Source organism: Citrus clementina, unplaced genomic scaffold, assembly GCF_000493195.1.
Source record: "Citrus clementina cultivar Clemenules unplaced genomic scaffold, Citrus_clementina_v1.0 scaffold_9, whole genome shotgun sequence".
NCBI lineage: Eukaryota > Viridiplantae > Streptophyta > Magnoliopsida > Sapindales > Rutaceae > Citrus > Citrus x clementina.
In genome coordinates, this window is record NW_006261964.1 from 30,064,295 (window position 1) to 30,090,520 (window position 26,226).

Sequence of the window (26,226 nt, forward strand, 5' to 3'; positions counted from 1 at the left end):
GGCAAATCATGATGGGTATTATTGTTGTACCACACAAGAGAAAAAAGCAAAATCTCACAGTATAATCAATGACCTTGATCAGTTTTCCATTTTCATGACAAAGAAACAAGTGCATTAATCGATCAGCAGTAGCAATGTTCAAGCAAAATGCATCAAAGGCATTGACAACACCATGTGCATAGCCACTCACTTGCATCCAGTACATAGCCAAGATTCCAATTAGAAACATCCCTTCTTTTTAAAAACTTTCGGACCACTAAGTTCTGTTGTTTGCTGATGGGTTGGTGTAGTTCGAGTCCTCATACAAGATATAATGAAAATTCTCCCCCCACAAGTGTAGATGCATAGAGTAATTAATATATCTAATTGTCTCATTCTCGCCTCTAATTGGGCATAGATTTTTGAATCATACTAATAAACCTCATATGTAATATAACTATAAAAGACAATAAAAGTTTCTTTTTCTTCAACCCACTATTAAAAAAAAAAGTTATGAAAAGTAAAATGCACGATACCTTTTTTTCTTTTTCCCTTTAATTTACTGAGAGTCTAATTAAAGTCATATAATTATAAGATATATGATATATCTAATTTGAGGTCTGCCAAGCATATCTACAAAATTTACATATCTAATAAAGACTCGATATGTCATATAACCAACACCAGTAAATATTTATAAATGTGGAATTAGTGTCGGTAGTGACTCAAACTCGTCCTCTCTAAGCTCGTAGTGCTATCCAAACAACACCTAATGTGGAAGTCACTATTCTAAATTCGTGCTATATATATGAGTTAAACTTTGAGCTGTAACTACACACATCTACAAATCACAAGTATTTCTTCTCTCTCTTTCTTTCTTTCAATATGAAGGGCGATTAAATGGGAGATAGATAGTTCTGGGGAGTTGCACCCGGAGTAATTTCTTCAGCTTCTTTTTAGCGTTTTATATTTACCCCGAGTCACAGCTCCCTGGACCGATCTATCTCACATGCATATACTTTAAAGCTTCCTAGTTAGTTAAAAATTAAACAGAGAATCCAAGCGGCAAGCTGCAGGCTGCTGCTAGAGAAATGATTGCATCTCCTTGAATTGGTCAGATCCATCCATTTCTGATTTCTGCACGTTAATTTTTATTTATTTATTTATTTTTGTAATTATGTTCGGAGGTTCGCTTTTAATACTTACAACTGTGGATAAAATCCTTTTCATATTGATATATTTTTATGTATTCTCTTGCTTGCTGTATATGATCGATGTGTATATGGTTAGGTTAATTAACCTTTTACAGCCATGGTCAGTATGTATATGCAAAACAAATTATACCACAAGCAAATCCATAATTTTTTTTTCTTTCTTTACATTGCATTATGCCTTCAAATCTGCGGAGCATCAGCCTAGCAATTCTTGCTTGATATTTTGCAGTTTATGCTGAAATGAGGAAAGACGGGATCATCACAGGAGATCGAAGAAGAGAAAGAGGATTTGATGTTTTGTGGCTCTTTTTAGGATGAAATCAAGGTTGTTTGTAAACTGAGAGGGAGTCCATCAAGAATAGTACTATGGGTTTAATTAATTTAAGGACTTGTATGTAGAATATTTCCTATCATGCATGTTATTGCAAAGCAATTGTAAATTTGTATGGTCCGGATTTATTTACACGTTTGTTATATTAAAGAGTTCTAGAATGCCTAATAGTGGGCTGGTGTTGAAATTATCAGTTCAATCCTACGTGAAGGCTCTTTCCCCCTTCCTGAAAAATGTGGAATTTGCTCACATATTGGAGTAGATTTTGGAGCTCGGCGAACTTCAAAATATCAAGTCAAGGAAATTGGTATAGGAACAATAGTCTCCATGAACTTCCGAGATTTTGAAATCACCAAGATTTCATAATCTTGGTGATTTCATAATATAGAGCATGACAGTAAATATTAAGAGAAGGTTTTGTCTTTCTTTTTTTCCCCAATGCTTAAATTTACTGATGAATTTATTTAATATAGATTATATTTTATATTTTTAGATACTTTGATTTAATTTAGTTTATATTTTATATTATTTTATTTAGTTTATACTTATTATTACTTCATAGATTTTTTTTTAATTTTTGGCTATATTCAACTTCTGATACAAAATTTCAAAGCTTCAACTCTAAAATATAGAGTTTTTGGGGAAGCAAATTTACTTTCTAGATTGTGATGTAATAATTAATTTAAGATAATTTTAACTAAATTAATAAATAAAAAATATTAATGGCTATCCAATTGCATATCAAACACAATACATAATTATTTATAAGCCAATCCTATATACACTACACCGAGTCACCGACCATAACATAATATTATATCTAACCTAATCTTATATCATCTTATCATATCCTATCATGCATACCAATATCTTCTTTTATATAATTTGATACCACTCTTTGAGTAAAAACTCCATCTAATCTAATATGTAATTTATTGTAGATTGTAGTAATGTAGAATAAAATTAGGGCAATGATATTTCTCCCCATGGTTTTGTGTAAACACGTACAACGGCCACTTTATAAAGATAATTATAGAAAATCCACGTACTTTTTTTTTAAAATTCAAATAAAGCATAAGTTTTGACAACTAGTGTCTAAATTATTCTTAATTTCTTACTTTGATAGCCCTTAATTTTGAAGGTTCCACACCTAGTGATGATTTTTTTTATAAAAAAAAATCGATAATTAACTTCTATAGCATATCACTCTTAGATTGCCCAATTAAGCCTTCATCTCTATCTTAACACTTAAGACACGTGAAATGAAAAAAAATTAAAATTCCTTTGAGTAGCATGTCAATCATATATTAATTAAAAAATAATAAAATATGTGTATATTTATTTTAAAAAATCAATATATAAATAATAGTTGTATAAAATTTAATTACAAATATTGTAAATGTATTAATTAATTGTATAACCGGGGATGGATTCTAAAATTCTTTCACGAGATGATATCACACGTGTTCTCTCATTCAACGTTCAAACTCAATTTCTCAATTTGATCACCATGCAAGAAGACACGTACCCTCCCTCCAACAACTTCTCTCTCTTCCACTTCGCGATTCACATCATACCACCTCTTCACTTGAACAAGATCAAAGAACTCTAGCACGACCACTTCAAAAGCACACATATTTGATCTTAATTTGTGACCTTTGTTTTTACAATAAAATCTGTTAATTAATTTGCAATAATAATGGTGAAGCTAGCGTCGGCAAGAGAGACCAGAATGTACGGCCCACGATTGACTAGAAACCGAGCCGAGTACATGAATGCAGGGCTCTATGTGTTTGCAACAATCGTGCTTCTCGGTGGATTTGCTGCCGAATTTTCAAGAGAACCCAAATCGGGTCTTGTGCTTTTGCTTATAGCTTTGGCATTGATAATGGTTATTAATGTTCATGATCTTCTGGCTCATCTTGCTGGGATCAATTATTGGTTTCCTTTATTAGGGTTTGATATTCAGCTTGCCCTTGTCGAGTTTGCGGTTCCTGTTGTTCAGACTCTCGGGTCTCTTCTTTTTTTCTTGGCCATCCTCTTTCTCTTTATTCAGGTTTGTTTTCATTGTTGATATTATATATCAATCCACATAAATAAACCTGACAGAAATAAGGTACACTCGATCTGTGTAGATTTGTCTTTGCTCTATCAGTTATATATATTGCAATGAAATGACTTCAAATTTGGACTTGTGCTCTGGGCTTTGTTTAAAACTTTTGGGCACAATTTGTTCGGCCAACAATCAACTTGGTTGGCCATGTTATGAAAATGGAATCACCCCAACTGACAATTGGGTTCATGCCCATTCTGCATTAATAGATTTGTGGTTTTGAATTGTCGTCTTGTGGTTTCTGATTGTTTTATATCAATCAAGCTATACAGAGTTATGACTATTATAGGTTCATTTATGCAATGAAATAAAATTTTTGTGGCTTTTTACAAATTTTGTAGGAAGAGAAAAATTATGGTCTCTTTAAATTGGAAAAGCATGCTCTGAACATGCTTATTGCTGGCCCTGTTTTATGGTTGCTTGGATCAATTCACAACTCGTGTCAAATCTATGAGAGAGCTGATGGTCATGTTCAAATCTTGCAACAAAGTGTCCACATTCCGTTCTTGATGGGGAGTTTGTTGTTAATGGTAGGTGCGATCCTCAACAGCCGCGAACAAGCTGGATGGATGCACCATGGGACAGAGCTTCTTGTAAGTTTCCATCATACCATATTTATGTTCATTCCTTAATCAAGAACGAGGGGAAAAAAAAACTTGTGACGGGGTTGCTTGTGCCGCCGTGAGAAGGCTTCTCTCTGATGATATGTAAAAATACCTTTTAAGTTGTTTCTCTTGGGTTATGACAAATGTGTTGTAAGTTTTTTATATGTGATCGACCAAAGATCTTACTGAGCCTCTTGACTCAGCATGAAACTGTTTGTATAAGACTTGACCAAAAGGCTATGCTATAAGGCAAATACCTTATATTAGTATTTCAGTGCTTGATTTAAGTGTTTGCAAATTTGAAGGAAGCATTTGATATATTTTCTAGAGGAACTCTTGTAAGGGAAAAAAGCACTCCCAATTGTGCAATTGTAGTTGAGTTTAGTACTAAGTATGCAAGTAATGCAATTATGAGAAGCACTTAGTTAATTTGTCTTGTAATTATGCAGAGCACGGATTGGGCATGGCTTGGAATTATCGGAAGCCTATTGCTATTCATTGGAGGATTAACTAATGTGGTTAAGGTATTCAAGATGCAGCAAATGGATGGACTGCGGCTTGAGAAACTGCGAGGAGGAGCACATGAAAGGCTGATGCAAGAAAGGGAAGGCCAAGTCCCGCTCATTATAGAAGAGCAGAGGAGAAGAAAAAGGCCAGCAGCTGAAGAAGAAGCAATAGCAGTGGCTGCTGGCATTGCCACTGCTTCTAGTACTCCTGTTCCTGCTCCTGCCTCAACACCTTACAAGGATGTGCTCGTTGGCCAACCTTGAAGTATACTTGATTTGTTACTATATATTCGAACGATCACATTATAATTCTTGGACTATATATCTTCTTGTAAAAGTGATTTGGATTTTTTTCTTGAAATCTTGATTTGTATTCTTTTCCTTTTGTGTTCGTTTAGTAGCACTTAACTTTCGATGTCATATAAGTAATCTTAATACTTATTTAAGATTCTTAATTAAGAAAATTAATTCCTTTTAAATTGTTTTGATATAGAGATTAATATTGTCATTGCCTAGTAAATAAAAATAAAATTAGGATTGAAGAGGAAAATATTTTACAAATGGTGAAGTGAAATTATTATAGCAGACTTAAGAAGTGAAGTGATGATATTCTTACCATTCTATTGACGTGTTCGTTGATTTGCATTAAGTTGGAAGAGATAACAAATCACTGACCTTTTGATATATGATATGACTCATCAAAACAGGGGTAAAAATTTATTTAATTCCTATATTTAGTGTTTGCTGGACCCTATCTTTATAAATATTTATTTTAAAATATTTCTGGTATTAGACTATTGATAGTTGTATTATTATTATTTTTTTATTTTGATTGCGTTTATAATATTTCATTTCTGCAACAATGTTTCTTCTTTTTTTGACATTAATAAAAAAAATTAAATTATCAATTTAATCACATAAATTAAATAAAAATAAAAGAATATATATTAATTTTGTAAAAGTTCATTTATGTCTAAAAATATTAATATTATTAAAAAATTAAATTACCAATTTTTTTTAACATTAATAGTAACTCTAGAGTTTTCCACAAAAATGTTGTTTTTATTTTATTTTTTGGGAATAAATTTACAATTTAATTTTTTATCAATGTCCAAAAAAAAAATTATTGTAAGAGAGTAATATTGTAAAAGCAAGCTAAAAGTAATGGAAATGATGTCAATAATTTAATAGTTCAGATGTCTTGATATATTTTTAAAAATATAGGAATTAAATGGGTACTAACCTCAAAATATATGGATTAAATGAGATTTTACCCTCAAATATTTTATAACATATATCATTTATGTATTAATAACGTCAATAACATAGATGACATATCTTAAAATTTTAACTCCAACATAATATTGTATGGCAAGAAGACTATAGTGGATTAAGAAGTGTTTTTTTTATGAGTATTTTTAGAAGTTAAAAAAAAAATTAACATTGTGTTTACCGATTGGCAATCAAAATGGATTGGTATCAAAATAGATTAGAATTAGAACGAGTTAGAATTAAAATGGAAAATTAAATCAAAATACATTTTTTACTTGAGGTATAAAGATTTTTTTACTTAAGATATATGGATCGAAATAAGTTATGTTGTTATTGATGTCTTTAATTTATCTTGACATATAAAAATTACCTTAGTTATTGTGGTTATTTATTATAATAATTGTAAGTATAAATATCAATTTCATCCTCATTCTTATTTACTCATTTTCATTTTCACCTTCCTATAATTTTTAAATTTATGAAATCCACCCTAATTTTATTCCCATTTTTTTTTATAGTTTTAACAAATTAACACAGTAATAATTCCTTGCTGCCACTCCCCAATTCCACCTATAAATACATAAGGGAAATTATTAATCGCATACCCTTAATTTATTATGTTATCAAATTTACTACAACACTTTTAGGGTATATAAATCGTCTACCATAAGTTAACAAAATATATTTGTCGTCTATCAAACTGTTAGTTGCCGTTTAGATATGATGACTAGGGGTGGGCATGGGTTGGGTTTTAAGTCAACCCAAACCAAACCATAAAAATTTAGATCCAACGTAAACCAACCAAAATATTTTTAACCCAACCCAAACCAAACCAAATATTTGGGTTTGGTTTGGGTTTGATTTGAATTTTATTATCAAAATAATTTTTATTTTAATAAAATTTAATTATATCAAAATTATAATAATTATTAATTGTTATTAATTATTAAATTGATATTAAAATATAAAAAACATAGTGGATAACAATTATAAATTTTACAATAACTTAATCCTTAAATTAAAAAATACTAGAAAGTCAAAATAAAGTTAAATAAAAAAAATTATTATTTCTCAATAAATAAGAACATACACTTTAATAATAAACTTTCACAAATATGATATTAACAATCTAATAATAAACTTTGCCACTTGTTATTTATTTAATTATGCAATATTTATTTTTATTTATCGTTTTGGTAGTTTTGCGTTATGTTGTCTACTTATATGATTAATTTTATTTACATTCTGATATTATATAGTGTGTATGCTTTATGTTCTAATTTCATTATATAGTAAGCAAAGTTTTGTACATGGTCTAATATAGGCATTACATTCAATTATTGACAAAAAACATAGCCCCCATCTAGCATATTGGACCAAGTCCAAGCCGAGTTATTATTGATCACTAGTAGAGTCTTCTGTTCTTTCTATGATGATCCTTCCATGTGGGAGGAATTATTTTTGTAAATAAGAAAAAAATTTATGTTATTTACAACAATATTTATTTAATTTAAATTTATTTTTACATGTTATTTTCATTTTCTAACTGTTGACAATTGATCACGTCGTAAAAAATTTAATGGTGGCCTTTTACTTATTTGTGTTCATTTATTTTGTTTTCATTTATTTCATTTGAAAAATTTGAGTGTTGGGGTTTTGTCCATGACCCATGGGTAAACCATATCCAACCCATAATGAAATTACTTTCTATATAAAACTCACATCTAACCCATTTTCATGATTTACCCAACTCAAACTATTTAATTTGGTTTGGGTTTGGGTAAACCCATCGGTTGTGGGTTTATGTCCACCCCTAATAATGACGTTAGATGGGTAATATCATTTTTTCATATGATATAAGTGATAATTTTAGGGTAAAAAAATTATAATAAGAGATTTTAAAGATATATAAGTGATAATTTTTAAGGATAAAATCATTAATTTATTATAATTCTGTTAACTTTTAAACAAAAATTAATAATTTAATGATTGATAAATAATTTTTATCAATTAAAAATAAATAATTAATACATTCTTAAAATATTATAATATTTTTTATAAAAATATAAATTTAAAGTATACAAATGATAATTTACCAATACATAACGAAAGCAGGCCTCACCTCTACCCGGTGCACCTTACGCTAGCCCGGCGCCAACAAAAATAGAAAAACTAACACACTGATAAAAAATAGAAAAATCCTCCAATCGGCTCTTTTGTATTTTGCTCCTCCGAAACCCTAACTTCGAAATTATCACAAAATCAAGGCTTCGCTCTCTACTTCTTGTAGGTATTGATTTCTTATCTCTCTCTATTTGCCCTATTCAACAAAATCGATCTTTTTTTTCTTCTTTTTTTTTTCAGTTACTCCTCAATTTACGTGTGTCGAGATTAACGACACGATGATTACATTTTTTTTCTTTTTTTTTGGTTTTCCTGAAAAAAAAGGCACTGAAAATATAAGAAAATGTGTTTTAATAGGTCAGTTCCAGAAGCTATAATACAATTGATAAGTTGTCTTGTTAAGCTTCAAAATATGTTGTATCTTATTGAAACTATTAAAAGTGAATGGAACAGACTTTTTTTTAAAAATAATTTTTGTCTATTATTCTCTTTTTCAATTGTTCTGGTGATTGTATTGGCTGGTTGTTGTAATTGTTAGAAGCTTGTTTGAAATTTCTGCACAAAATTTATTTTAGCATATTCTAAAGAAGTTGCAAATGCGGAAATTATTAGTTTGAGTGCTCTTTTTTGAAATTGTTTTGAATCAATGTGGTCCCAAAGTGAATATGACAAAGAAAGTCGCCCATCTAGATTCTAGACAAGAAAGTTCTCATATATTTCATTTGGTGCATTGATGTAATGGAGATGAAATGTAGAGTTTAGGATTACCTTCTGAGATATTTATGTTTGGTTTGTTATGGTGTGGAATCTCATATTTATCTGGGTTGTATTGTAGCAGTTGAAGGGAGAAGCTGTTATTTGTTTTGTCCTTTACTGGGTTGGGTTGGTTTTAAAGGATGGCATCTGTGTCTAGTCAACCGCAGTTCCGGTACACTCAACCCCCATCTAAGGTGCTCCATTTGAGAAACTTACCATGGGAATGCACAGAGGAGGAGTTAATTGAACTTGGTAAGCCCTTTGGTAAGGTTGTGAACACTAAGTGCAATGTTGGAGCCAATCGGAATCAGGCTTTTATAGAATTTGTAAGTGGATGTGGGATCGTTCTGTATTGTTTCACCAACTTCAACCATAATGTTATTAACTTTTTGTCTTTCATACTCCTTAATTTTCTTCAGGCCGATTTGAATCAAGCTATTGCAATGATATCATATTATGCCTCATCTTCTGAGCCTGCCCAAGTGCGGGGGAAGACTGTCTACCTGCAGTATTCTAATAGGCAGGAAATTGTGAATAACAAAACAACAGCAGATGTTGCTGGAAATGTACTATTGGTAACTATTGAGGGTACGGACGCACGGCTTGTGAGCATTGATGTTCTACATCTGGTAAGTGCACTTTATGCCTTCCATTTATGTTTAGACAAGGTAACATATTACTCAAGGGTGTTATCAATGAGCTTCTGTAAGTAGGTTGTAGTTTGTCATGTTTTGGAAAGCTTTTGTTTGACATGAATGTAAATGGACAGCAGGCCCTTGTCAAGGAAATATCTCCAATGGCAGCTTAGTGCATCAGGAGAAAGAGCACATGTGTGTTTGTCTCCTTTCTCCTTTTCCTTAACACTGTCTCTTTCTTCCCTACACTTCCTCCTTACCTTCCTATTCGTATCATTCTAATAGTTTAGGGTGATTTCATTTCTTTTCTCTTGTGCATCCCTCTGTCTTTTCACTTCTGCGTGCTCTATGCTATGTTTTGGTTGTTGTGTAGTTAATGATGGTGTACGTTTTATCCAGTATGATCATTTTCAGGCTTTTGTGATAAATACTTTTACTTAATCAATTGGATTTTGGTTATAGTTTCTTTTTTTTAGTGTAAATAAGATTTGTCTGTCTACCATATGCAAAGTTTATACGTATAGAATTTGACTCCCCCCCCTCCCCCGGGGGGTTGGTTTCAGTGGTGTTGAATGGGGGTAGAAACATATTCTCACTCCCTTGTTCAAAGTCCTGAGTTTATAGAGCAGTCAGTGATCCTACTAGGTTTTAAGAATATGATGTTACTTTTAGCTTGAAAGAATGAATCTAATTAGTTGTTTTTTTGTAATAATACTATGCAGTCAACTGCCGCATAACATATTGAAAAATTGCCTTTTCTTAGTTAGTTTTTTGAAAGATAGATGCTTATCTTTTTATCCATTATTACCTTTTCAACTTTCTTGTATGTCTTGGTTCTTGTACAAGTGTTGATGCAAGCTTAAGTCTCCCAGGAGTAGTAGAGTTCTCTAGAACTCCTTATTTCCTTGCTTCAATGCAGTTTTCTATTTATCTTGGAGAAAAAAATGCCACTATCTGTTTGTTTAAAACCTCAAAATTTGTGTATCAACATTTATGACAATTCTTAGATGATACAGCGCAGGATATTTTCTTTGAAACTTTTAGAATATGTGTCTCACACTATCTCTTCTAAAAGTCATTTTCATATTGCAGGTCTTTTCAGCATTTGGTTTTGTGCATAAGATAACTACCTTCGAGAAGACAGCTGGTTTTCAGGTATATGCACTTAATAGCTGTTACTAAAATTTAGTCCTTGTTTCTTGCATTCTCTGAACATGAACTCATTTAATGCATTATCTTTTCAGGCATTGGTGCAATTTTCTGATACAGAAACTGCCTCTTCTGCAAAAAATGCCCTGGATGGAAGAAGCATCCCTAGGTGACGATTGTATTAATTTTTTGACACGGTATTTAGTCTAACTGCTGTGGAATGTGTATACCTCTAGATGGTGCAAACATGATAGGAAATAATAACATGTCTAGCCACTGAAGAGCTTTTTGCATAAACTGAAGAGCTTTTTGCATAAGTGTTCTATTAAGTTTCAGATGGAGAATTAAACTCCTCATGCTTTACTTTTCTTTAATTTACAAGGTCTTATAGTTTCAGCAAGAATTGGCACACTGTTCACTAGATTGTTCTGTTTTCTAGTGAATTTGCTAGTTGGTTCGTTAGATGCAGATTCCTTGAATATTCACGTTTCCTATACATGAAGCTATGTGCTTTGCCAGTTGTATCAGAATTTCATTGCTGTCCATGCAGCACGACGATGATCTATTGACTTTATTATCCTTGGTATCAGGTATCTTCTTCCAGAAAATATGGGGCCGTGTACCCTAAGGATTACATATTCTGCTCACACAGACTTGAGTGTGAAATTTCAGAGCCACCGTAGCAGGTAATCTTGTTAATTAATTTTGTCTCACTGATTATTTAATTTCATGTTTTGTTTGTGTGTCCTCTCCTGTAGAAGACTTGTATTTGCTTGTCTTTTCGTTTCTCTAGTGGTTCCATCATGATGGGCATTTTTATTATTTACCAGGCTTCCCCTTATCTGTTGCATGCTTATTATTCTGTAGCTCATTTATGTTATTTGAAATTTTCAGGGACTACACTAATCCTTACCTTCCTGTTGCTCCATCGGCCATAGATGCTAGCGGCCAGGTAGCTGGAATCACAAGTTTGCTATTATATGCATTGGCAGCTAGAAATTGTAATCAAATTGTTTCTGTACTACATGTGGCTCATGTGAAGCAAGTAGACCATGGTTTTAGCCTAAGCTATGTATTCTGTAAAGTTTTCATAGTATTTTTATCCTGTGTATTGTAAGTTATTATATGCATTGGTAGCTGGAAACTGCAATGAAATTGTTCTTGAACTACATGCGGCTCATGTGAGGCAATTAGACCATGGTTCTAGCCTAGGCTATGTATTCTGTAAAGTTTTCATAGTATTTTTAATTCTGTGTATTGTTTTCATCCATGCATAGAAGAATCATAGAGTGGCTGCTTTTAGACCTTTGTATATTTTTCATACATGCCAAAATGCTGTTTGTTTGCAAACAGCTTACATTTTACATGATGCATCTTATGGGTGCAGTTTTACTTGCCATGAATTTTTTACTTTATTTTCTCCACATTCACATTTTAATATGCTTGTTTGCTGATTAATTAAGTATTCATGGCATCATTGCAGTTGAGCGTTGGTCTTGATGGAAAGAAACTAGAACCTGAGAGCAATGTACTTCTTGCATCTATTGAGAACATGCAGTATGCTGTCACCTTGGATGTTTTACACATGGTATTTCCTTCCACCATAAAATTAGTATTGAAGTTGTTATTGAAGCATGCTTTTCTTAGTACTGATTGTTTTGCCCCCTTTATAACCCATGGCTAGGTCTTTTCTGCTTTTGGTCCTGTCCAAAAGATTGCGATGTTTGATAAGAATGGTGGACTTCAGGCTTTGATTCAATACCCTGGTAAGTTTCTGAATCTGCCAAGTCTCTTCTTAATAATTTGCCTCATAATAAACTCCATATTGCTTAGGCATACAACTCTAAGTCGTCATTTAAGGTGCTTAATTGATGTTGCAATGGTGCCACTGGTTGCAGATGTTCAGACAGCTGTTGTTGCGAAGGAAGCTTTGGAAGGACACTGTATCTATGATGGGGGGTTTTGCAAGCTTCACATATCATACTCTCGCCATACTGATCTTAGTATTAAGGTTGATTAATTTTTACAGTTGTTCAGTCCTTTCCTGTTTCCAGAAAATTCTTTGAGACGTGTTATTCAGTGCTTGATATGCTGATTTCAGGTCAATAATGATAGGAGCAGAGATTATACGCTCCCTAGCACTCCCATGGTGAACTCGCAACCTTCAATTCTTGGACAACAGCCGGTTCCAATGGTTGGTGCCACTGCTAATCAATACAATGGGGCGCAGTTTGCTCCTCCGCCTCCGGAGCAGCCTATGATGCATCAGCCTACTGCAGCCGGATGGGGAGCTGTTCCACCAGCTTCACAATCCATGCCCATGATGGGCAATCATCCCTACATGCCTCCAGGTTCTATGCCTATGGGCCCCGGAATGATGCAGATGCACATGCCAGGCCAGAGTGGCATGCAGCATCATCACGGGGCAATGCCCCCACCGAGACCTGATCACATGCAATAGCATATCTTCAGAAATGGTTCTGCTAGTTTTGTTTAATGGTGGGAAGTGAAGCATATTCAAAAGTGGATTTCCATTGGGATGAAGCGACCATTGATCAAGCAAAGGCAACTTGTGAAGACCTCACAATTCTGAAGCGTTTCTGTTGGGATGAAATTGTCACATCTTTTTCCTTTTTTCTTTTTTGTTTGGGGTTTTTAATTTTCACCCTGCAATGCAATTCTGAAGGTGAAGTTTATGTAAGCGGTGGGCTTGAATACCTGTTGGCGGCTGCCCCAACACCGTTATGAACTGCGGATTCTTCTTAATGTTAATGTGAAATACTTTTGAGAAAGAGCTCTTACGTTCCTTTTTTCATTTTTTTCAACTTTGCTTGAAGTTGTTAGTTGTTGCTCTTGCAAGCGAAACCCTTTTTGAAAAAAAACAAAAACTTTGCTTTTGCCATATGAAAGGTGCATTCTGTGCTTTACTTGCACCCTTAACTCGTGAAATGCTTAGCTCATGATTCATGACTGTCGCAATATCCGAATTTATGGTATAGAAAATTATACAATAGTAGTGCTTAAGCCGTTGATTACTAAAAACATAATGCAAGTAATGCTATGTTTGATTTAGCACTTTCAACGGGTGAAATTTTTTCTTTTTTTTATATACTACAGTAAGAGCTCAATTCATATTGATATTTATAATTAGAAATTACTCGAGACTTTTCTGAATAATCATATTATAGTGCGGATTGAATATCAATCCTCATTATAAATTAGAGGGAGATCAATTTTATCCCGATAAGAGGAGTCAACTAAACCCATTATGCGGGGGAGTCAAGTCCCCATTATACAAGCATTTTTTTTCGTATATTTGTGGACTTTCAATAGTACCTGTACCGTTTATCCTGTTACTTGGGTCTGCATTCCTGAAACGTTGTCGTCGAGGGGACTATATAACTGTTTCTTTTTTAAAAAAAATTATTAATTATTAATTTTTCATTTTTCATTTTAACGGGTAGTGAGGGAGTGAGTGAGAGAGGAGGGGGATGTTAGATAATCATAATCATACCTCATGAGCCGGCGCCAAATTGAATCGATTGGGGATAAGGTTTTTTATTTTCACTCTCACTTCTTCTCCGTCTAATCTTCTTAACACTCCCAGTCCCACACACATCAATCCTGTGGCTCTCCTCTCTCTCTTCGCTTCGCTCTGCTTCGCTTCTTTTCTCTTCTGAGAAAAATAAAAATAAAAATAAAAATAAAAATAAAAATAAAATAAATAGAAAATAAAGAGCACAAACGAGAGAGCGAGCTTTCAATCTTTACACTGCTAAAACCCTAACAAGAAAGGAATAAACACAAACAATGGCAATCATTCTTCAAGCCTTTCTATTTTGCAAACCATCACTCTCACTCACCATCACCACCGCTTCCTCCTCAAAACGATACCGTTTCCGCCATTCCATCTCCCCTCCACGTCACCACTCTCCTCCTCCTCCTCCTCGGTCTTCATCCTCCTTCTCAAATTCGCGATTTTCCTACGACCCTCTCTTGATTCCTTGCGCATTGCAGAACGTCGACTCCGAAGATTCTAAATTGCTTAATAATTCAAACCCCGATGAAGTTTCGGAGTCTGAGGTTTCGAAGAAGAGTGAGGTGGTGAGGATTGTTGAGGAGGTGAATGATAGGGAGGATAATTTGGGGAATAATCAGAAATTGGTTGAAAATCAGGAGGGGGCTGGGGCGGCTGTGGATAGTAAAAAGATTCCGTTGATGGTCTTTTTGATGGGTGTCTGGGCAAGGTTGAGTAGAGGGATAGAGAAATTGATGACGTGGGATTGGCTTAGTTGGTGGCCCTTTTGGCGCCAGGAGAAGCGCATTGAGCAGCTTATTGCTGAAGCTAATGCCAACCCCAAAGACCCCGCCAAGCAGACTGCTTTGTTATCTGAACTCAATAAGCAGAGGTGGGTACTATTCATGGCCTTTTGTTGATGTTTTGAAAGTAATGAATGTATTTAATTGTGTGTGTGCGACTGTTCATTTTTGTTATAGTCAATAGCGCTTTTCATGATTAACCCCCCCCCCCCCCCCCCCCCCAAACAAAAAAAACCCAAAAAAAATAATAATAAAAAATTAATTAAGCGCTTTTTGGATAAATACCTATTCAAGTAAGCACTATAAAGTGTTTTGTTGGAAGCACTTATAATGAATTCCTGTTTAATACTAAAAAACACTCTCATGGGCAGCCTTAATGGGATTAGTTATCTTGTTTTCTTTGTTCAGTCCTGAGGCAGTTATCAAGCGGTTTGAGCAAAGGGACCATGAAGTGGACAGTAGAGGCGTTGTTGAGTATCTTCGAGCCCTTGTGGCCACTAATGCTATTACCGAATATCTTCCTGATGAGCAGTCTGGAAAGCCCACCACTCTTCCTGCATTGGTAATCTATCATGAGTTGCTTTCATTGGCTTTCATGGTTGATGTGTTGTTCCATATATATTCATCATTATATTTTAAAAGCAAATTTACCTGTTCGAAGTGGTTAACTCTGTTAAGTTCTATACATGCCCTTTTAGGTGCTTCTAAAGAGTTGGTAATATGTATTGAATTTCTTCTCTTTAAATCTTTCCTTCAACTGCTATTCCTTTCATGAGTTCTACCTCATTTGTTATATCTGTTTCTTTCAGACTTCTTGATTTCGTATAATTATTTTTGAAAAATTGTTTCACATAAATAACTAATTTAAATTTACTTGTAGTTGCAAGAATTGCAGCATCGTGCATCCAGGAACACCAATGAGCCATTCTTGAACCCTGGCGTATCTGAGAAACAGCCATTGCATGTGGTCATGGTAATTTTTCAGTACTAGAGTCAGTCTTGTTGCCTGTGCTGGGAGATACAAATATAGTTGTTACCCTATGATTTTTACAAAACCCATGGTTATTGGAAGTAAGATCATTACTGTTGTTCTCTACCTTAAGGCTTCCTCTGTTTGATTCTCCCAGTCTGTGAATGTTTTGAATTTTCAGATGCTGATTGATGTCATTTCCTTTATTAGGTTGATCCAAAAGTCTCAAACAAATCACGATTTGCCCAAGAGCTTATCTCAACTATCCTATTCACTGTTGCTGTCGGATTAGTATGGTATGGGTCTTTAATTTAGTGTAATTTTTCTTGATTATTAAGTCTCAAATTTTGTAAATAATACATGCAAGGGACTAAAAATCTCTTACTCTCATATATGAAATATATGTGGTCAGTGCTTGTTTTCTATTTGATTTGTTACTCTACTGAATAAGATATATATTTTTAGGTTAATGGGTGCTGCTGCTCTCCAGAAGTACATAGGAAGCCTGGGTGGAATAGGAACTTCAGGCGTTGGGTCGAGCTCTTCTTATGCCCCAAAGGAGTTAAATAAAGAAGTTATGCCAGAGAAGGTAATATTAGAGTTGTGTATTGTTTCTAGCAATGCTGATCGTCCTCAAGTCTATTCTGACCATTTGCATGTTCAGTGGTTGTTCTTGTCTTTCTTGGGTGGGTAGATAGTAGAGGACATAGATTAGGTTTGAATTGGTTGCCATTTTTTATATCTCGGATGGAAGATGGAAGAAGATGAGATAATTTAGGTTTGGATTTATTGGAGGACCAAAATTTCTTTAATGGTAAGTACTAAAATGTTCAATTTAAAGAGTTTAATAATCAAAGATAACCATATCATGGTGAAAGCTTTCATTTTCATCTCAAGACTATTGTTTGAATCTTATCTCACTTGACTATTATTATTAATAGTCCTAGAGTATCAAGCAGAACATGCTGATAATCTACAGTTATGTATGTCATATGATCAATTTTGTATTTGAGATATAACAGATGATATAAGAATCCAGCCATTTTGCCTGACCGATTGTGTTCTTGCAGAATGTTAAAACATTTAAGGATGTCAAAGGTTGTGATGATGCAAAACAAGAACTTGTAGAAGTAGTTGAGTATTTAAAAAACCCATCAAAGTTCACTCGCCTTGGCGGGAAGTTGCCAAAGGTTTGTTATTTGTGTGATCTTCTTTGTTTTCTGAAAATATGTCTCTTGCACCAAGATGCTCTTTTCTACTCCTGCTACTTGATGGACTTCTCTTAAAATTATTTGTCTTATGTATTTCTTTGCAGGGAATTCTCTTGACAGGAGCTCCTGGAACAGGAAAAACACTGTTGGCCAAGGTAAGGAGTACTTTCTCTATTCCTGTAGATGATGTTTAATGTCTGACAAGGTGTTTTTAGGACTTGAACTTAGCTAGAACAAGGAAGCATAAACTGTTCTCTGTTCACTGTACTTTGGAAAAAAACTACCTAGAGATAACTCCCTAGTGAACACTCGGGAATTTTAAGGCTTCCTCTAGTTAGTATGAAGTGTATGGAAAATTTATGTTAGTTCCAATTTTTTTTTTTTATTAACCAAAGGTACATTTACTTCCTGTTTTAACTACGTAGATGCACACTTAATGATATTGACAATTTTTTCCACACCTATGAATTGGTATCTATTGAAATATAAAGTATACAGAAAGAATTGGTGAATGCCCTTACATTTTAAATTAGACTGGAAATTCATACTTCTGAGTTTGTGAAGATGGGTGTTTAGTCCTTTTTATTGAATTCCCTTGGAAATCTTTCTTTTCCCTAACAGGTCCTTTGGCATTCATTTAGATATTGCAGTTTGTCATATAAATGCTTCTGGTTTGATAGTAGTTTCTTATGATATGATATTGATAATTTTTCAACCTTGAAGGCTATTGCTGGAGAGGCTGGAGTACCATTTTTCTATCGAGCAGGATCTGAATTTGAGGAAATGTAAGCCATTTCTTGCTTTAGATCTTTTAGGCTGTTAATCGTTGTTGATATATTATGCCGATTTAAGAATCCAATATATTTTATGTTTTGTATGGAAGGTTTGTTGGGGTTGGTGCTAGGCGTGTAAGATCCTTATTCCAGGCGGCCAAAAAAAAGGTTTGTCGTTAAGAAGCATTGGCTTTGGCAGTTTAGTAAGATTGAAAAGAAAAGGAAAAAAAATGGGTGGAAACAATATAAATAAGATTTGAAATTCTCTGGTCAACTACTTATGCTTGATGTGATTTTTTCTACCATTCCTGCTGCTGAATATGTTTTGTTGGTCATTTTATTTTTATTTTTTATTTTTTTGAGAATTGTGTAAATTTTGCAGAAAGATAGATACTAGGGACGATTGGGATATATTGAATGCTCTTGCCTCAGAAAGCTTCGATACACACACACACACACACACACACACACACACACACACACATATATATATATATATAGAGAGAGAGAGAGAGAGAGAGAGGGAAATGTTCCAGTCCGGAATTTTAAAGAGTGGGAAAGCTTTAAAACCGCATGGTTGTAAAGGCTTAAAACTATAAGCCTTTAAAGCCGTACGGTTTTAAAGCTTTCCCGGACTTTCCCGCACTTTAAAATCCCTGACCAGAAAACTACTTTATATATATATATATATCTCAAAACTTTTCCTGAGAAAGAACAGGTGGTGGGGGGCGGGGGGCAGTGTTGGTTGTTGGGGGTGGAGGTGGAGGTGTTCTTGTGTTATCTTCAAAATAAGCATAATGAGATTTTAATAAATGGTGTGTAAAACATAAAACACTGATTCTTATGCCTCTCATGTAAGTTCATGTTTTCATTTGTTTTTAATGGATAAGATTTCAGAGAAAGAAAGGATTGAGGATGTTGGAGTTGATCTATCAGCTGGCTTAAATTTGAATCCCCAAATTTACCCTGGCTTAATCATGATCTTATTTTACTCTGAATTTCTAACATTTGTTGATGTTAAGCTTGCTGTTGCTTAGTGCCGTGTGTGTGATTTTAATTTTTTATGTTTCATAGGCTCCTTGTATCATCTTCATCGATGAAATAGATGCTGTTGGATCCACAAGAAAACAGTGGGAGGGCCACACAAAGAAAACATTACATCAATTGCTTGTCGAAATGGATGGTTTTGAACAGAATGAGGTGATTTTGCTAAGTTGTCTGAGTTTGTTAATGTACTTTTGAATTTCTTTAACATTCTTACCCACAGGGAATAATTTTGATGGCTGCAACAAATTTGCCTGATATTCTTGATCCAGCTTTGACAAGACCTGGTAGATTTGACAGGCATGTAAGTTTCTTCTATCTATATTTATTGGATTTTTGGATTTAGTGAATTGTGTTTTACTAATTCTTGAAGAAACTGAAGATGGAATTATTCAAGGTTTTTGGGTTATATAGATCGATGTTATGATAGTGATGCAGGTCAGATAGGAGGAAATGAGGAGAAGGGGAGAGATTCCAAGGACCAGAAAGAGGATAAAATTTTGGGTGGGGGGAGCAGGAATGGATGTAGGTTGGATGGAGAGAAGGGATTCAAAGAAAGCCCAATTCCTAATAAGAAAAGAAACCCAAAGTAACAATAATTCAACACAAATAGGTAGATAAACAAGTTCCCAAACAAAAAGAGCACCTGTATTCCCAAACAAAAAGAACACCTATAATATCTTTTTGTATCACATGGTCAATACCTGAACTTTTATTGGAATTTCCTAATGTTTTTCAGTAGGAATCAATCCATCTCTCAACTATACATAGATATCTTTTCTGAATTCTTGGGGAACTATGGTCTTTAGAAACTTGGTCCATTACTACTCATTCTGTCTATTAAGACCTTCAATAAATTTTCTGTTGTGTTGAGGATGCAGCTGTAACTGGACTTTTTTAGTCTCTCAAGTGCCAGGGCTTATCCTCCCCATCTGTCATTGGATCTCTTAGAAGAGTTGTTTCTAAAAGGAAAGTCATTCCTCTTTTCTGGCTAATCAGTAATGAGAGTATTCAAAACATGGTTTTCTAGTTCTGAAGAAGCATGCTACATAATTAGGGTCAAACACTTTCTTGGGGCATTGTAGCTTTGGATTAGATTCAACCATGTGATATGGACATATTCAACCTTGGATATGGACATTTATGATATGAACACAACTTGAGACTCATTAAGTTGTTCCAGTCAAGTGAGCAACTTTTTTGTCCTCAACAGATGCATCTTGATTGTTGTTGATCTGATTTTTGTACTAATACTTCTGGTACTGGCGAGAGATGTCTAACAAAACCTACTTTTAGATTGTTGTTCCAAATCCCGATGTGCGGGGTAGACAAGAAATTTTGGAGCTCTATCTTCAGGATAAACCTTTGGCAGATGATGTAGATGTTAAAGCAATTGCCAGAGGTACGCCAGGGTTCAATGGAGCAGGTAAATTTGTTTTCATTCAGCTAAAGTAGCATTTTCTCTAAAGAAAACAGAGCAAGTAGATGTTTATTTCTGCTAAAGTTTGAAAATCTCCTTCCACTGAACCTTCCCCGCATTTCTTTTTTCTTTTTTCTTTTTTTCCTATCAGATCTTGCAAATTTGGTAAATATTGCTGCCATTAAAGCTGCTGTTGATGGTGGGGAGAAGTTGACTGCCACAGAGTTGGAGTTTGCTAAAGATAGGATACTTATGGGTACTGAGCGGAAGACAATGTTCATATCAGAAGAGTCAAAGAAGGTATGTTTATCATTCATGAGGAAATCTGGAGTTTTAGGTTGAAGAATGGAGACTTCTTAGTTTCATATATTCCTCAAATGTACTTGCACTTGTCACATGCAATTTGCTTTCACACTGGAATGAAAAATGTGTTATAATTGTCATGTTGCTTTATATCCACATGATTTCATATATTCAATTGTTTGGATTAAGCCATAAATTCTCTCTTGCTTTTTAGTTCTGAATGTTAGGATTTTGGAGGGATTAGGTAAGTGGGGTGGAGTATGGTTGCTGTGTTGTATGGTCCCCTTGCACTTCCAGGCTTCCAGCTGGACATGTTTACTCTTGGATCCTGCCATCTAAATTTGTGACTGAAGTTTGGTCAAATATGATACTGGCATCATGAAATCACATCACCAAGCTCATCAAAATTAGCCTGTGGATATTGTACTTCATTTTCTGACTAATTCTGGAATAACTTACTGGCTTAATGCATTGAAATGTCTGTGGACTTTCAGGCTTTCAGCTTTTGGTTGTGTAAAAACCATTTACTATGTTTCTAAAAATGGATATTGTTGTTTGGCTGAGACCCTTACAACTTGCTATTTCAGCTCACTGCATATCATGAGAGCGGTCATGCAATTGTTGCTTTTAACACGGAGGGTGCCCATCCAATTCACAAGGCAACAATTATGCCCCGTGGATCTGCATTAGGAATGGTTACCCAGCTTCCTTCTAGTGATGAGACATCAGTTAGCCAGAAGCAGTTATTAGCTCGTCTTGATGTTTGTATGGGTGGAAGGGTTGCAGAGGAGCTCATATTTGGTCGGGACCATATCACAACAGGAGCAAGTAGTGATCTCCATTCGGCTACAGAGCTTGCCCATTACATGGTATATTTTAATTTACTCTTCCATATTAGCTAGGAACTATGGTCTACTTCTGTCCATGTTTTATGGGATATAAAATACACTATAATTAGTACTGTCATTTCTTTGTGAAATCAAAATTTGCCAAACATTTGGGTTCTTAATATCTGCATGTGCAAACATTTGGGTTCTGAATATCTACATGTGTAGTTTACTGTATACTCTCCAATGTTTACAGATTTCAGGAACATTCACCAAAACGTCTAAAGAACATTGAACTAGTTTATTTGATTAAAATTGCTGATGCAATGGCATCGTTTCTCCTGTTAGGTATCAAATTGTGGGATGAGTGATGCAATTGGACCAGTTCATATCAAGGACCGACCAAGTTCAGAAATGCAATCACGTATTGATGCTGAAGTATGATTTTGGAACTTGGATGTGGTTATTTTCAAACTACAGTTAATTATTTTGGGTCTTAATCATTTTGATTGTTTCTGCAGGTGGTGAAACTCCTTAGAGAAGCATATGATCGTGTAAAAGCCCTATTAAAAAAGGTTTGTTAACAGTTAATCTCATATGTTCATGAACATGTTTGTAAAGGAGAAACCTTCCCCCCCCCCCCCCCCCCCCCCACAAAGAAATTTACCCAACTTATGGTTGATGGACTTTGAACTGGAAAGCTGGTCAAAACTGCTAGTAAAATATCCATTGTGCCTTCCCTTGGATTTTTAGTGAGAGAGTTGCTTGCAAAATCAGCAAGCTGGCTTTTCAACTAATAGTCTACTGAAAGAACAAAGGACTGGACTTCTCATAAACCTGTTTTCTTTTGTTGATTAGTAGTTCTATGCTGCCTGTTACTGAATCTTGCAAGTTATTATCTTGGTGGATAACATCAAATTTTGTTGACTTTTTTCAGCATGAGAAGCAATTACACGCACTAGCAAATGCTCTGTTAGAGTACGAGACACTCAGTGCAGAAGAAATAAAACGTATTCTTCTTCCTTATCGAGAAGGACAGCTACCTGAGCAACAGGAAGAACTAGAAGAAGATCTTGTATTGGCATGAAAATTTGGGTTTTCAGCTTCCACAGCTCTTGGGGGAGCTCTGTACAGTGTATTAAAAGCAATACTGCTGATTTATTTGTACAATTCTTGCCAACTTTTCATCCCTTATTATTTTCCTCGGTAGGAGATGGTGTCATAGGAAATCTATTTATAAGGCTACGCAGAGCTGCATGTCTGGGAAGCAACTAACTCCCCTGCTCTAACAACCAACTAAGAAAGGCAGAAACCCATGCGTTATTTGTGAAATCATGTATTACTAGAAACTTACCCCTTTATGGGTGAAATTTTGGATTACAAAGTATTCAAGATTATACACACTTTTTAAGTTTCTTGCTTCCAGTACTATATTCACCGTGCTATCTGTTTCGATGATTTTGGCATATTCCACAGGATCCAACCTTTTTTCATATGGCATGATTGCTATTTGTTAAGTTCTGTTGTATCTGCAAAAATTTTCACCAAGATAAAAACCAAAAGGACAGGAGATTTAAAGCAGCCTCAGTATGAGAATGCCTGAGAGCAGCATATGAGATGTGCAAAATAAGTGCACCTCTTCATTAATGTATTGCCGAGCGCAATCTCTCTCTTCTAATGCGAACTTTAATTTATTTGAATTCAGATTTACATAATTGGTTATTAAATATTACAGAAGTGGATGTCAACAGATGAAAGATTATTCAACTATTTAAGTATGAACAGAAAAATGCTATTACAAGAGTCTCTAACTAAAAACATAAATAGCCTGTGGTTTCAACCTCAACCGAACTTCCATTAACTGCAACTAGAAGCTACGACATGAAAGCCAAATATACAGGAACCTATAACTCTCTGCAGCACAATTTATGTACACTCACAAGCCCATCATCATGCGGGCAGAACTCTTGAAACAACAGAGAATGAGAACATAGTCTCATTCCTTTTCCACCTTTTGATTCACGACAAGAGAAACTTTCTACAAGAGCTGTGGTTCTTGACCTACTTGAGAACACAGAACATATTCAAAACCATGACAGAACAAAACATAACAAATGAAAGGAAAATGGGAGCGTCTGGAAGATGACACAGGTACTACTGCCAGTCTGTCCCCAAAGCCCTCAAGATACAAAAGCCTCGAAAGCTTCATCCATGGCAAATGTAGTCCTCCATCGTAGATCCCTGACCTGAGTTTCATGTCCGATCAATGGGCTCCGTGCGATCCAGCAATGCATGCCGCTCTGAGATATCAGCAAGTGACTTGAGATTGCATTTGATCAAAGCTTCGACGAAGTAGCATGTCTCATCCTTGGTGTTTCCTTCAGGAACGTCCACCACAAAGGACTCCAGCACCAAGGTCCCCATTCTTCCATCAATGATCTCTGAATGGAGGGAAATGATTGAAGAGTAGTTCTGAGAAGAAAAGAAAGTCACAACAGAACCACAATATTAGCAATCAAAAAGCAAACCCAGATCTAAGCTGTAAATTTACCATTAGTATTAAAATTTTTAGGGTTCAGGTTAAGTCAATATTGTGAACTAAAGCTGCTAAAGAAAGCATATCAACAGTTTGACAAGAATGTTATAAATTGGTTGAACGGCCACCCAGCTTACCAAGGTTGAATGACAAGCACAAATTCTTATCTTTCATGCTTGGGGATTTGCAAGTTCTAATAGTCTAAATGAGCTCACGTAACTGCTTATTACAAGACAAAAGATGTAAAAATTAAAAGCTATTTTGCAAGACAGAGCACTTGTACTGTAGGAAAAACATTAAGTGATTAAAGTTGGAATCGTGTAGAATGTTCCTGAATGAGGAATAGAAGAACAACAACAATGAGTTAAATCAGAGGAAAAGAAATGATTCTATACCTTGAGTCTGTGATCCCCACCAATGATCCTGACTCTAAGAACATGTTCCTCATCATCAAGAAGTTCCAGTCTTTCAGTGCTTGTAGTAGCCGGAAGGCCAGACTTAACATCAACTTCTCTAAGACTCCCAATCTCTAGATTCCCCTGTGCCACACATCTGCTAACGAAAGGCTTGTACTTCTGGGGTTGATCGAATCTCCTCACCAAAGACCAAACCTATACAAAGAATCCGAAATTCAGCAAGCATAAAAAGTTGAATTTATGCAGCAACCTATAGAATGCCCACTGTAGCATTCAAGTTTTGCAATACTATAACTTTTAGAAATCACTTAACTATAAATCCATCTTTAAGGTATATTCTTTATCAATATGGCATCTCTAATAACAACCATGCATTTGTTAGGTGAAAAAACACAAAGCAAATAAATGAAAGCAAAAATTTTGGGCCATATGCTACATCGACTCTAAGACCCCAAGGCAAGAAACTTAAATACAAAATGATAATCTGTTTTCCTTATTCTTTTCACACATTTTCTCAGAACCTAAACAATGGATAAATCATACCCACTTAGCTTAAAATCAGAAGTCAGAACGTATCATACTTATCACAGCTTCCACAAAAATATCTAAACAAAAGAAAATTGATTCACATCTAACCACTAAACAAATATCTTCAAGAACCCCACAGATCAAGATCGATTACTCCCTCGTAGAACAAGTCAAACATCCAATAACAATCAACAAAAAATTAATAGAAACCACAAATCCAAATCCCCTTCAATCTCACATTCAAAACCCCGCAACCCAGATTCCAAGAACCCATTTCTGCAAAACTCACAAGCATCACAGCTCTAAATCCAATCCACCGATCACACAAAAATAAAAAAAAAATGAAAAAAACAAAAATAAAAACTTGAAGAAGCATAACAATATGTAAAATTATAAGAATCATTACAAGATGAACGGGAGCTCTGATGTGCTTCTTGAGAACGGAGCTACACTGATGATCAGCTACATCATGTATATGATGTCTTCTTATGTGCTCACTTTCAGCTCCTCCATTAATGCCTCCATTGCTATTCCGATTCATTTTTGTCACACAAGCCCTTAACTAAACAAAGCTTCTTCTTCTTCTTTTTTTCCCACAAAGCCTCAAGACTGAATTTTTCTTCACTCTTTTTTCTTTTTCAACTCAAACCCACATATATATGAAGCTGCTGAAGAAGTAAGAAGAAGAAGAAGATGAAGATGAAGATGAAGATGAAGAAAGTGGCTTCTCTTTTATTCTATCAGCACTCTCAACTCATCACCTGAAAATAAAAATATTAACCTATAACAAGAAGTAACAACAACTACAAATATCATTGCTTATAAATAACCATTTCTAATTTGTAATCTTGTTGGCTTGGAAAATACCCTTGGCGTTCCGAATAATTATGGATGTGCCATCGGATTTGTCTTTTCCTGACCATTTTGTTTCCTCTGACGAAAATGCCCTTGTGTTAGTTATAGCTGCAGTACGTTTGACTTAATTGTAACCGTGTTCACTTTTTTGTTTTTTGTTGTTGATTTCTAAAATTTAAAAAAAAACTAGATACAGTGTTTTATTTTATTTTTAAAAAAATAAAGTAAAGAATAACAATATATCCATTAAAGAATAAAAAAAAAAATCACCGCAACTTTTCCAAAATTTAGTGTTTTAACTTAACTATTAATAATGATAGGTCAAATATCAAGTATGGT

The 26,226-nt window shown here is 34.6% G+C and overlaps 4 protein-coding genes and 1 long non-coding RNA gene across 9 annotated transcripts; 4 read left to right on the forward strand and 1 right to left on the reverse strand.

Moving 5' to 3' along the window:
- The first annotated feature begins 841 nt into the window (after positions 1–841).
- On the forward strand, positions 842–1,674 carry LOC18032752. The gene is made up of 2 exons (XR_002905681.1): positions 842–1,092; positions 1,423–1,674. It is a non-coding gene; the product is annotated as an uncharacterized LOC18032752 (long non-coding RNA).
- Positions 1,675–3,222: 1,548 nt separating this feature from the next.
- Positions 3,223–5,012, forward strand: LOC18031318. Its single transcript, XM_006422064.2, has 3 exons — positions 3,223–3,580; positions 3,979–4,230; positions 4,692–5,012. Exons 1-3 carry the CDS (start codon positions 3,224–3,226, stop codon positions 5,010–5,012), a joined length of 930 nt encoding a protein of 309 aa, XP_006422127.1. The 5' UTR covers position 3,223.
- Positions 5,013–8,149: 3,137 nt separating this feature from the next.
- Positions 8,150–13,476, forward strand: LOC112096852 (polypyrimidine tract-binding protein homolog 2). 5 transcript variants are annotated; one of them, XM_024181006.1, is made up of 12 exons: positions 8,151–8,310; positions 8,980–9,226; positions 9,320–9,529; positions 9,670–9,730; positions 10,628–10,690; positions 10,780–10,853; positions 11,275–11,370; positions 11,579–11,636; positions 12,168–12,272; positions 12,369–12,450; positions 12,583–12,695; positions 12,786–13,476. In XM_024181006.1, the coding sequence occupies exons 3-12, from the start codon at positions 9,516–9,518 to the stop codon at positions 13,143–13,145; spliced, it is 1,026 nt and encodes a 341-aa protein (XP_024036774.1). In that variant the 5' UTR covers positions 8,151–8,310; positions 8,980–9,226; positions 9,320–9,515; the 3' UTR covers positions 13,146–13,476. The 5 variants fall into 5 exon arrangements, with proteins under 5 accessions (XP_024036761.1, XP_024036765.1, XP_024036770.1 ...); XM_024180993.1 differs by lacking the exon at positions 9,670–9,730 and having other exon boundaries at positions 8,150–8,310; XM_024180997.1 differs by lacking the exon at positions 9,670–9,730 and having other exon boundaries at positions 8,150–8,310; positions 8,983–9,226.
- Positions 13,477–14,136: 660 nt separating this feature from the next.
- On the forward strand, positions 14,137–22,973 carry LOC18032911 (ATP-dependent zinc metalloprotease FTSH 11, chloroplastic/mitochondrial). Its single transcript, XM_024181156.1, has 17 exons — positions 14,137–15,093; positions 15,413–15,566; positions 15,885–15,977; positions 16,185–16,270; positions 16,440–16,563; positions 17,045–17,164; positions 17,290–17,340; positions 17,909–17,970; positions 18,069–18,126; positions 19,033–19,158; positions 19,226–19,306; positions 20,299–20,428; positions 20,574–20,722; positions 21,313–21,594; positions 21,901–21,990; positions 22,074–22,127; positions 22,490–22,973. The coding sequence occupies exons 1-17, from the start codon at positions 14,495–14,497 to the stop codon at positions 22,637–22,639; spliced, it is 2,409 nt and encodes an 802-aa protein (XP_024036924.1). The 5' UTR covers positions 14,137–14,494; the 3' UTR covers positions 22,640–22,973.
- A 241-nt stretch (positions 22,974–23,214) lies between these two features.
- On the reverse strand, positions 23,215–25,808 carry LOC18032099 (abscisic acid receptor PYL8). Its single transcript, XM_006422066.2, has 3 exons — positions 25,439–25,808; positions 24,484–24,699; positions 23,215–24,024 (listed from the first exon to the last, which is right to left on the reverse strand). Exons 1-3 carry the CDS (start codon positions 25,571–25,573, stop codon positions 23,806–23,808), a joined length of 570 nt encoding a protein of 189 aa, XP_006422129.1. The 5' UTR covers positions 25,574–25,808; the 3' UTR covers positions 23,215–23,805.
- Between the last annotated feature and the right edge of the window lie 418 nt (positions 25,809–26,226).

What these genes read in the sequence shown, in the direction of transcription:
- LOC18031318 (XM_006422064.2), top strand. Translation starts at nt 3,224, where the DNA reads ATGGTGAAGCTAGCGTCGGCAAGAGAGACCAGAATGTACGGCCCACGA. An exon ending in TCCTCTTTCTCTTTATTCAG is followed by an intron (nt 3,581 to 3,978) that starts GTTTGTTTTCAT and finishes CAAATTTTGTAG; the next exon opens with GAAGAGAAAAATTATGGTCT. An exon ending in ACCATGGGACAGAGCTTCTT is followed by an intron (nt 4,231 to 4,691) that starts GTAAGTTTCCAT and finishes GTAATTATGCAG; the next exon opens with AGCACGGATTGGGCATGGCT.
- LOC112096852 (XM_024180993.1), top strand. Translation starts at nt 9,041, where the DNA reads ATGGCATCTGTGTCTAGTCAACCGCAGTTCCGGTACACTCAACCCCCA. An exon ending in GCATTGATGTTCTACATCTG is followed by an intron (nt 9,530 to 10,627) that starts GTAAGTGCACTT and finishes TTCATATTGCAG; the next exon opens with GTCTTTTCAGCATTTGGTTT. An exon ending in ATACTGATCTTAGTATTAAG is followed by an intron (nt 12,696 to 12,785) that starts GTTGATTAATTT and finishes TGCTGATTTCAG; the next exon opens with GTCAATAATGATAGGAGCAG.
- LOC18032911 (XM_024181156.1), top strand. Translation starts at nt 14,495, where the DNA reads ATGGCAATCATTCTTCAAGCCTTTCTATTTTGCAAACCATCACTCTCA. An exon ending in ATGGTTTTGAACAGAATGAG is followed by an intron (nt 19,159 to 19,225) that starts GTGATTTTGCTA and finishes TCTTACCCACAG; the next exon opens with GGAATAATTTTGATGGCTGC. An exon ending in CTGGTAGATTTGACAGGCAT is followed by an intron (nt 19,307 to 20,298) that starts GTAAGTTTCTTC and finishes ACCTACTTTTAG; the next exon opens with ATTGTTGTTCCAAATCCCGA.
- LOC18032099 (XM_006422066.2), bottom strand. Translation starts at nt 25,573, where the DNA reads ATGAATCGGAATAGCAATGGAGGCATTAATGGAGGAGCTGAAAGTGAG. An exon ending in TCAGAGCTCCCGTTCATCTT is followed by an intron (nt 24,700 to 25,438) that starts GTAATGATTCTT and finishes TTCTTTGTATAG; the next exon opens with GTTTGGTCTTTGGTGAGGAG. An exon ending in GTGGGGATCACAGACTCAAG is followed by an intron (nt 24,025 to 24,483) that starts GTATAGAATCAT and finishes TTTTCTTCTCAG; the next exon opens with AACTACTCTTCAATCATTTC.